The sequence below is a fragment of the Colobus angolensis genome, unplaced genomic scaffold, assembly GCF_000951035.1.
Source record: "Colobus angolensis palliatus isolate OR3802 unplaced genomic scaffold, Cang.pa_1.0 Scaffold13, whole genome shotgun sequence".
NCBI lineage: Eukaryota > Metazoa > Chordata > Mammalia > Primates > Cercopithecidae > Colobus > Colobus angolensis.
The window spans coordinates 19,588,916-19,599,801 of record NW_012114252.1 but is presented as its reverse complement, the minus strand read 5'-3'; the positions used below and the strand labels follow the sequence as shown (position 1 = coordinate 19,599,801).

General features: G+C 44.5%; 1 protein-coding gene across 1 annotated transcript in view; it reads right to left on the bottom strand.

Moving 5' to 3' along the window:
- The window catches only part of MYO16 (myosin XVI), a 653,675-nt gene that overhangs the window by 96,126 nt on the left and 546,663 nt on the right, over positions 1-10,886 (bottom strand). The window contains exon 32 of the mRNA XM_011933947.1: positions 7-363. Coding sequence (XP_011789337.1) covers positions 7-363 — 357 coding nt within the window. The remainder of the gene's footprint in view (positions 1-6; positions 364-10,886) is intronic.

Sequence of the window (10,886 nt, the reverse complement as noted above, 5' to 3'; positions counted from 1 at the left end):
AGGAGCCCGAGCCTGGGCCGCCGTCGTCGGGCAGGCAACACTTCATCTCCTCGTACACGGACTCCCCGGGGTCCGGGCTGTCGGGCCTGGCCGCGTGCCCCAGCATCTCGATGTACACCGGCTCGCCGTCGTCTTCGTCCCCCGGGGGCGTGGCCGGGGGCAGCGCACACTGTGGGGTCCCGGGGGTCAGAACGCGCGCTGCTGTCCCCGGGGCGCCCTGAGGCCTGGCGTCCCCGGGCCGGGACCCCGATATCTCTTCGTAGGAGCCGCTGAGCTTGGTGTTGGGGCTGCGCTTGGGCTTTCGAGGAGGGATCTTCTTCATGGTGCTGTAGTCGTCGCTGTGCGGTCTGGGCCGGGCCAGAGCTGCGGCAGGAAAGGATGCGGTCAGTGGGTGCCAGGCCAGGCCCAGGGGTGCCCACCTCGCCCGGGGCTCGCCTCGGAGCCACGGCCCCGCGCCCCGAGAATCCCAAGGGACCGGGCCTGCATGTTCCTCCACCCGCTAGGCTCCCTGGCTGAACCTGAACTCCCGAGACCATCACCGAGAAAAGAGATTTGATCTTGGAGATGGAAGGACTCCCACCCCCTGAGGAGGATGTCCAGTGGAACGTCAGGGGGCTCCGGGACGTCAGCCACCCACGGAGGCCGCGGAGGCGAGGTCCCTGGAGACACAGTGGGGAAGGGACACTCAGGGATCAGGTGGTGGAACACACTTAGGTGTGGATTCTTAGGACCTAACACAGGTGTGACATAACGTACGGGTTGAACTGGTCCTTATGATTTGAAACTCAGGAGACTTGACCAATTAGCTATTAATAGTTAGTGGCATATGGAAGCTTCCTGTCAGAAATGAGTGTGATTATTTGAATGATATAAAATGGGCTGGGTGTAGTGGCTCACGCCTGTAATCTCAGCACTTTGGAGATGGCGGATCACCTGAGGTCAGGAGATTGAGACCATCCTGCTCAACATAGTGAAACCCCGTCTCCACTAAAAATACAATTAGTCACGTGTGGTGGCGGGCGTCTGTAGTCACAGCACTTTGGGAGGCCAAGGTGGGCGGATCACCTGAGGTCAGGAGTTTGAGACCAGCCTGGCCAACACGGTGAAACCCCATCTCCACTAAAATACAAAAAATTAGCTGGGCCTGGTGGTGCGCACCTGTAGTCCCAGCTACTCGGGAGGCTGAGGTAGGAGAATCGCTTGAACCTGGGAGGTGGAGGATGCAGTGAGCCGAGATTGCACCACTGCACTCCAGCCTGGGTGACAGAGTGAGACTTGGTCACAAATAAATAAATAAATAAATAAATAAATAAGATGTAAAATGGACAAAACAAAGCAACAATAAAACACTTGTGTGGACGGAGAGACTTTAAAACAGGACTTTGTTCAAATGTCAGGGAGGACAGGTTTTACAATCAGTACATTTCAATACTTAACAGAAACACATCCTTAACAAGGAAACCAAGAGAATAACATTTCCCTAAGAACTTTTCAAGGGGAAACTTCTGAAGGTAAAAAAAAGAAGCCATACTCAGAAAAACAAATAAGCATAATGTTATTACAAGAGTGAATTTCAAAAGAGATGGAAGAAAACTACTTAAATATGAGTTTAAAACAATTATTGAAAATTAAGTCAAAAAAGAAATTCCACAAGACTTCTTTTCTAATGCTTTTGCTGTAAATTATAATAATGTTTTATTAAATAAATATAATTTCTCTGATAACAGAGATGTTAATTTTGGAAAAATTATTTCGAGTCTTAGAAATACCCAAACTCCCAAACCTTCAATTATTTTACTAATTTGGTATTTTCTGAATCTGTAGGAATTCTTGATAGAGGCACACCTGCCTTTGTTGAGTTCCTGAGTTATTTAACTGAGGCAGTTGTATTCTTCCCTCACTGTGACTGCACATTTTGACAGCAGTCTCTGTACCCAGTTTTTGGAAGACAATGCAGTCTAATGGTTAAAATTAAAGTTTTGGAATCAGATGGATGTGGGTTCCAATCTCAGCATGACCTTTTATTCATTCACTGAGTCATATGCATTCAACCAGTATTCACCGAGATAAATTCATGAGTAAAGGTAAGTCCCCTTCCCTCCTCTACCCTAGTAGGAAAAGTCATACAACAACAAAAATGGAAACATGCCAAATGAGTGAGTTCTACAGTATGTCAGAATGTGATACAGGCCATGAAGATGAGAACCAACAGGCCAGAGTGAGGGTCACAGAACTGTGTGTGTTTGTGCTGGGGTTGGTGGGACAGGGTCAACATTTTAGAAGGGCTCCTGGGCAAAGCGCTCTGAGTCTCAGGGTTGTCATGCATAAAATGGTGATATGAGTATGTATCTCAAAGGAATAAAATAGATATTGTAGGGAAAGTGCTTCGCTCAGTTCTTGACACACTGTCACCAGAAAACAACGGGAATCATTCAAATGGGAATGGAACAGAACGAAGGTAATTTTTGAACTCAATGGACATCTTTGTAAGTCAGTATTACACGGGGCTCCCCAAAGCAGCCAACTTTTAAGAATAGAAAGTACCCAAAGTGTGCAGTTCTTTAATTAATAAGCATTGTTCCAGTGACTTTCAATGGGCTAAAACATAGCAGCCCCTGAGCTTCTAGAAAGTGAATAAAGCAACCCCATTTTTAACCTTAAGATTATAGAGTTGCTCTGAAGATATGAATAATTTAAAGGATTTGTGAGAGACTGTATTTTCCAAAGCTGGCTTCAATAATATTTTCAGCCCCACATACTCTTCCAGAACCTGGAACCTGGGAGGGTCTCTGTGTCTGCCCCAGTGAATACAATGATTAGAAGATGATGTTGCCTGCTTTCTGGGGCTGGGCCAATGACAATGCAGCCTCTACCTGGCCCCGTCCTTCCCTTGGGACACATGTCTAGGTAGCCCTGACTTCCATGTACACGTCTGTACGCCCTGAAGCAGCCACGCCGTGGGAACTGTGGAGAGGCTACAGAGAGGCGAGGGAGACTCAGAGGACTCCTATCTGCTCCAGCCCTCGGCTATCTGGTTTCCCATCCCAGACACCAGAGATGTAATTAACCATGACTTCCAGTGATCACAGCTGCAGCCACTATCTGACTGCAGTGATGAAAGAGGTTCCTTGAGAACTGCTCAGCAGAGCCCAGCCAAATACCAGAACCATGAGAGATATAATAACCTTATTTTGGTGTCTTAAGCTACTAAGTTGGAGAGGTTTGTTACATAACAATAGATAACTCATAAAGACATTGCTCCCTGGAAGTGGACTCTGCTGTACAAACAAAAACAAAAAAAACCCTTAAACTCTTAGAAGTTGCTTTGGGCCATGGGAGGAGCTTTGAAGGGACCATGAGGGGAAGCGTGGTGGCCTCAAGAAAGCTCCTGATGAGGCCTAAAGAACAGTGAGGAAGATGTTGGAAGCTGGAGGGAACAGAACATTTTAGCCACAGTGTTAAGTTTAGCAATACGATTTCACCTGCAGTCATGTGGAAAACAGAAAACAGAAGATGAACAGGGTGATGTAGCTAAGGAGATTTCCAGGCAGTATTAAAGTTGCCTCCTGGATTCTTCTAGCTGCCTAGAGTAAATCATGAGAATAGAGAGATAAAGTAAAGAAAGAACTATTCACTATAAAGGAACAAGAACCTTTTGAGTTTAAAAATAAAATGGTTCTCACTGCCAGGCTCTTCAGATGGCAAATAATTTGAATGCTAAGAAATGACTTTCAGCCAGGCGTGGTGATCATGCCTGTAATCCCAGCACTTTGGGGGGCTGAGGCAGGCAGATCACAAGGTTAGGAGTTCAAGACCAGCCTACTCAATATGGTGAAAATTGTTCTCTACTAAAAATACACAAATTAGCCAGGTATGGTGGCACACGCCTGTAGTCTCAGCTACTTGGGAGGTTGAGGCAGGAGAATCACTTGAAACTGGGAGGTGGAGGTTGCACAGAACCAAGATTGCACCACTGCATTCCAGCCTGGGCAACAGAGTGAGACTCCATCTCAAAACAATAAAAGAAGGAAGGAAGGAAGGAAGGAAGGAAGGGAGGGAGGGAGGGAATGACTTCCAAGCAGAAATAAAAATCAGGAAATTTTCAGGAAACATGATCTAAAGATGAAGTCAAGCACACATCGATGAGATCCTTCAAGAAGTACACAGAAAAATCCAAGGAGGGGCTTCAATAGGGCTTTTCAAGGAAGGAAAACCACAGGTCTAAGAATATCAAGGGCATTGACGAACAGAAATACTCAGTGAGCTTCCCCAGTTACTGGGGTTCAGTAACATCAGCAACATCCATCAAAAAGATTTATGGATGTGGTTTTTCACTAATAAGGTGGATTATGCATTGATTCACAAGAAAGTCACAAAGCTTTTAAATGAATTTGTCAGTTTACACTGAAAGGAGCAGCGTGCACACAAAAATGAAGAAACTTTGGTCTCTCAAAATATTGGCGAAGCACAATGTGAGCCTGCAGTCCCAACTACTCCAGAAGCTGAGCAAGAGGATCACTTCAGGCTAGGAGTTCAAGGCTGCCGTGCACTATGCTCATACCTGCGAATAGCCACTGCATTCCAGCTTAGACAACATAGCAAGACCTCACCTCTAAACAACAGCAACAACACAACCCTGATAAGGAAGAAGCAGGCTGAGAAAACTACCAGCCTCCCAAACATAAATCACCTCTTGTGGATTGGGAATTATTAGTCAAAAAGGGGGGTGCCAAGATTCCAGAACACAGAGCTAAGAGCTATAGAAAATTATTTCCAGTCTGCGAACTGGACTAAATCCTCATGAAGGCACAAGCAACATGTATCCAGCTCTTGTTCACAACTGCCACCCACCAATGACCACTGTGTGTCACCTGATCTCCCTCCCGTGTCTGAACAGAAGCGTGCATCACAGTTATTCTCTGCCTGTCCCTCCAGTGTATTTTGGTTGTGTGGGAGATCCGGCAACTTGTCTTTTTGGTCATTACGTCTTCAGATGGAAGAGGACACCCTGGAGGCGCTGTCTCTCTCAGGAATCGTACCAGAGGCACTGGCACACCGGGATCTGATTTAGATGATGCGATCTGGCCCTTGAACCTGAGCCAGATGTGATGCTGCAGGAGGCTTTGGGGAGTCTGGTGGGGGGGCTGAGTATAGTTTGTATGAGAGAGGGATACAAATTGTTTTGTCCAGAGGGTGGACTGACACAGACGGTACTTTCCAACACCTTGGCCACCACAGTATATCCTTTCCAGAGGTAGAATCTGTTTCTCCTTTCTTAAACCTGGATGGGTGTTTGGGACTGAGGTGATGAAAGGAACGTGGCAGAAGGGAGTTTGCTCACCTCCCACGCTGGCTCCCTCAAAGCGAGGCTGCATCTACCACTTTCTCTCTCCCAAAGCACATGCCCCCGAAGCACTGACTCTCCGTGAAAGAAGTTGGATACCCTGAAGCTGTCATGCTGCCCAAGCAATGCAGAGAGATCACTTAGACAGAGACAGACACCCAAGGAGTCACTCTCCTCAGATGGCTGAGGCACCAGACATGCCCGTGACCGGCTTTCAGATCATTCCAGCCACCTTGCTGCATGAAGGACCGCGTATGACAACTGCCTCAGTGATCTCCGTTGACACCCAGAGCCTGAGAGGGGTAGTAAGACAATCACTACAGTATATAAATCTGTAAATTCTGGGTGGGTTGTTATGTGACAACACGTAACTGCTATAGTATTCCCTGAAAGTTTGCTACAGATGTGGTGAAGAGCCTTTTTGCATTAAACAATTATAAATAAAAGTAGCATGGTTGTTGAGAGGCTGCTGAGAACCTGACTCAAGGGTCCAAAGCTTGCCTGTGTGACATAGGACAAGTTACACCACTGCTCAGTGACTTAATACCCTTCTCTACATAGGGTCATGGTGACAGTCCTACTAGGTAGGGCCATTCTACAGATGAAAGATACTTAGCTTAATGCCTGCACATTGTAAACATCACTAAGTATCCATCATGACCGACATTATCACCACTACACAACCAGAAACTTACCATGAGAGACAGAACTGTTCCTTAAAGTGTGGTCTGGGGTTCAGTAACATCAGATCACTAGAGTGCATTATCCTGTTCTACTCCATAACAGTTAAAATGGAACCTCTGGGGGTCAGAACTGGAAATATTCATTCTTTATAAACTAAACTTAGAAAACCACAGTTAACAAAGTCTAATTTGGTTTGTGGCTACTTCTGGGTGCATGTGCAGGTGCACATATGCTAAAAGTTCATTTGCAAATACTGGTTAGAGGGTTATTAAAAATGAATTTACATCAACAGTTTTCCTAATTTTTTGTCCTAATATTGATGCATAAAACATTTGCAATTACTTGATAAAGTCAATGAAATGGATTAGGGAAGACAGTTCACGATCACAGAATACTTTGAGGGCAGGTTCTGGGATCCTAACAGTAGCTTAGGAGTTAGACTACATTCTGAAGCCATCTCATTACATCATAAAGTTGCCTCTTGTCTGAACTGCTGGAGAATGATACAGACATGTGTGTCATGTTAGGAGATCTACATTTTCTCCTACAAAATATTTTCCTTCTGGTATTTTTGCAAAGGCATGTCAGTGACTTTTAAGTCATCTTCTGTGCATAAGTTATTTGGTCCCATTCTCACAAGAACAAAATACCTGCATAGTTAATCTGTGAGAAAAAGGAGGAATGAGATGCTTGTTCATCCAAAATAAATAGTGTCTGCATATGTGACTCTCCTTCATTTTCCAGCACTTCTAGTGTGATTGTGCTGAGTTTCAGAGCAGAAGCAAACGTAGCACAGAGCGCAGGACCTAGGACATAAAAGATGCTTAATTAAGTGCCTGCTAGCTGACTGCTCAGGCTGCATACATGAGTGGATGTAGGATGGATTTACAACCAGTTGCAAATTGGACAGAAAGGGCTTCTACTAAGCAGTCACATATCGCAACCTTGTTGTAACTTTTCTTTCTTGGTGGGAGGAGCAGTTCAGGCAACATCATTGCCTTCCCTGCCCCCACCTTTACCCTCCCGACTGCACTTGATGCTGTCGACATGCCCTTCCTGAGCCTTTCGCAGTTTCCATGGAGGGCAAGGCGCTCTGTGGCCCGGTGTGCACCTATCACACCCTCACTGCTGTGGCTATGCTTCCCCTGTAATCTGTTTGACCACTTATCTCCCCACCTGGTCTGTCAGGTCCTCAGGGAGAAGCCAGGCTCATGGAAGACACTTCATTACTATTTGTTGAACGCACAACTGCGGCATAGGTGCTGAACTGTGCAGCTGTGTTCCGCTATCCCCAGCAACACATTTCTCAGAAGAGTGTTCACAGAAGACCTAATTTCTGTCCATTTTCAGATGATAGAAAAAAAAAATTTTTTTAAGGGCTTCTGTTAAAACTATGCGGACAAATCCAGCCTTGACACATTTCAAGGGTACTTCTCGAACTTTGCCAAATTGTGCTCCCTCTGATATACTGATAGGAAGCAAATTCTCTTTTAATGAAGAGAGTGTAGAGAAATAGATTTCTGTAACATGTATTCACTTGATAAGTATTTGCTGAGCGCTTACTATGTGACACATGTTGTTCTAGAATGAAGACAGAAAGAAGAAAGTAAAGAAAAGAAATAAAGTTATTTCCAAATTAAGCCACAGAGCTGAATCATGATTGTGTCTACACAGGTAAACTGCATTTTGTGGAGAATGGAGTTGTACAGCAATTTTTGAAAAAAAAAAAAAAAAACAATTACAGGTTCATTAAGGTATAATTTCCAAGGAGGAGACAGCTGGGAGTCTGAAGGGAGGGTGAGTGTGGAAGCATCCACATAAAATGGTGAACAGTGAGGACTAGAGCTGCCTGAGAAAAGCTTGCTTCTGCTATTTCACCTTGAGTAACGGTCACTCCAAGCCAGGAACAGCACCACTGACATCATGACTTAATTGCAAGTCCCACATTGTAGAATTTAGTATCCATTTCACAAATGAGGAAACTGACTGTCAGAGGCTTCATTAACAACAAAGCTAAATGCATGTAACTTTGTTCAGCACTTGCTATGTCCTGGGCAATGAGGCTTTACAGTCCTTCGCTTCTTAATTCCCCAGAAATAGCCACTGCCGTGTTTCTGCGGTTGCTGCTCCTTGATATACATGGGCTTGGAAAGACTGAGTCACTTCTTCAAAGTCACACGCATGAAATGCAGGCTTATATTTAACTTCGGTCAGGAGACAATTCGAGAGAATGTCTTTGGGAGAAAGGCTGCACCCGGTGTGTGAGGAATGGACTCTGCAGAACAGCACTCCAGCTGGGAGGCCCCAGCCAAGAGGAAGTGAAAACGAGGCCCTACCTTTCCTTTCCTAGCCACTATTTGCAAAGAGCAACTGCAGGCTTTTATTCAATGGCCAAAACCGCAATTCCTTTTGCACCGACCTACTAAAAACATGGTACTTTTAAACAGTTGTCTCTAGCTTGCTAATAGTTTGCAAAGAAGTGTTACCATTTATTGGCCTGCAAAATTGTTTCATGCTTTTGAGGCACAAAGGAAATGAGAAAAAAAAATTGCTCTCTATACTGTTTTCCTTCACCACAACCATTTTTATTGGGTGAGGACCTACCAGGAAAGACAAGCGCTAATAAGAACAAGGATAAACACAAAGACAACCTTAAAGTGACCTTGGGGCTGGTCACCCTACAATCCTTGGCCCTTGGTCTCCAATCAGATCTCCTTTCACTCTATAACCATCTGAACTGATTCACAGCTTTATTTGTAAAGGAAAAGAACTTGAACTTGATTTTTTCACATGCCAAAAAGGATGGCTCAGGTACAAAACCAACTTCAGCTGCAGTCCTCAATCCTGTGAAACCAAGGTTCACCAAGCATTTTAGAATAGTGATCAAATTTTCTTCCTATTTTTTGACAGAAAGGAGAATAATTTTGTGACGTTACTAGGTGCAAAAAAATTCAGGATCACCACTCGGTAGACACACGAAGCATTTAGAATCAGGGTTGTCTAACAGAAGCTTCTGTGATGATGGAAAAGTTCTACACCTGTGGCTACTGAGTACCTGGAAAGTGACTGATGATGGAGGAATGATATTTAAAATTGTATATAATTTTATTTACTTTAAACTTAATTGGCCACATGTGCCTAGTGGTACTGCATTGAACAACAAAGACTTTGATGATACTCAGATTGTGTTGGACTGAGGGAGATGTCTAAGATGCTAGGATCAATTTCATCACTGTCTTAACCACCTTCAGCTCCTGACATAAGGGCACAGAAGGGACCAGAACTGCGTTTGACAGCTGGCTTATCACGTGTGGCTGGAGCTACCTTTGCAATCATGGATTAGAAACCCAGACCACTGACAGACTGGGTGGCTAAGCTCCTGCGCTGGCCTTCTCTGACTCCCTAATGCTGTAAAAACTAATAGCAAGCATGCTTGAGCAGATTAAGCTGTTTAATTGTCTTATTCTTAAAAATATACGGTATTGAGAGCGCGTGCCAGAATGCAGAAAGACATCTCTAGTTGCAGGAGATCAAAGACTTTCTTTTTGTGGTGGTGGTTGTAAAGTAACCAGCATGAAGAATTATGTATTGTAAGAAAGAACAGACAATGTAGATGGTAAAAAGGAAACAATGTAGATGGTAAAAAGGAAACCATGTATACACTTGCCTTTTGACAAGCTTCTGAAAGGTCTGCTCACCAGGGTGGGACATAGCGGACAAAACGCATCTCTAAGTACCTTATAATCACATATCTGACAAAATTAGGATCCAAGAAACTAAATTTTACATAAATATCTTGCACGCCTAATGCTATCACATGATGTATTTTGATAGCATGTAATAAGGAATTTAAGAGTTATTATAGCTGTCCTCTTTATTAATCTTTTTCAGGGTCACTTTGCTTTCATGCGTGCGTGCGTGTGTGTGCGTGCGCATGTGTGAGCGTGTGCACGTGTGTGCGTGTGTGCACGTGCGTGTCTGTGTGCGTGCGTGTGTGCGCGCGCGCGTGTGTGTTTATCTCCTGTCGTTTCTGAGTAACCTTTATTTTAATGGACTCTTTTTTTGTCTGTTTCTGCTGCCCCTATGAGGGTGCTCTCTTCTTCCTCACTATCTGATCTCCTTTCATAACATGTGGCAAAGTGGCCCCCCCATCACTCCAGGGCAGTAGTCTTTTAAGGCGCACACAAACTTTTAGCTTTTTCTAGATGTTACAAGATATTCTGAGGCCTATTTATGCAAATTTCTAGAGCCTGTTTGCAGGGCTCAAGCTTGGATGGGGCTCCATTCTGCATTTGCTGCAATTTTCAATCACATTTCATGACTGTTTTTTCAATGTCTGATACTATCTGGAGTCTTAATTTCCCACCCTCTCCATCTCACAGGTCTTAGCATCTTAGATACCATCTTCCTCACGCAAGCTGCCAAAAATCTTTCTTGTTACTCTCATCACCTCTTTTTGAGATACGGGCCGCAAATCTAAAATGGAGGCCTGAAAGTTGGAACGGTGGCGATGAGATGCTCCCCACTTCCTCAGGGAGGGTGCTGGTGGCTCCCACAGATCGTGGGCTTCTCCTGGTATATGTGGCACCGGGAGAGAATGCCTCATATCTTTGGAGGTCCTGTTCTAATTTATATCTAAGCCCACATCGATGTCCACTTTGAAGACTTTCCTAGGGATGATCTCATCTAATGTCATTTTATAGCTTTTCTTACTGTCCTTATCACCAGGACTCTAAAGACACACATTTGGACTCTCCTCCCCAAAGTCTTTAGGAATTTCTCCTCTACTTTGATCTAAGTATTGTTGATACATGGCTCATACACTAAGACAGTAACATTTTGTAAGTAAAAAATATCC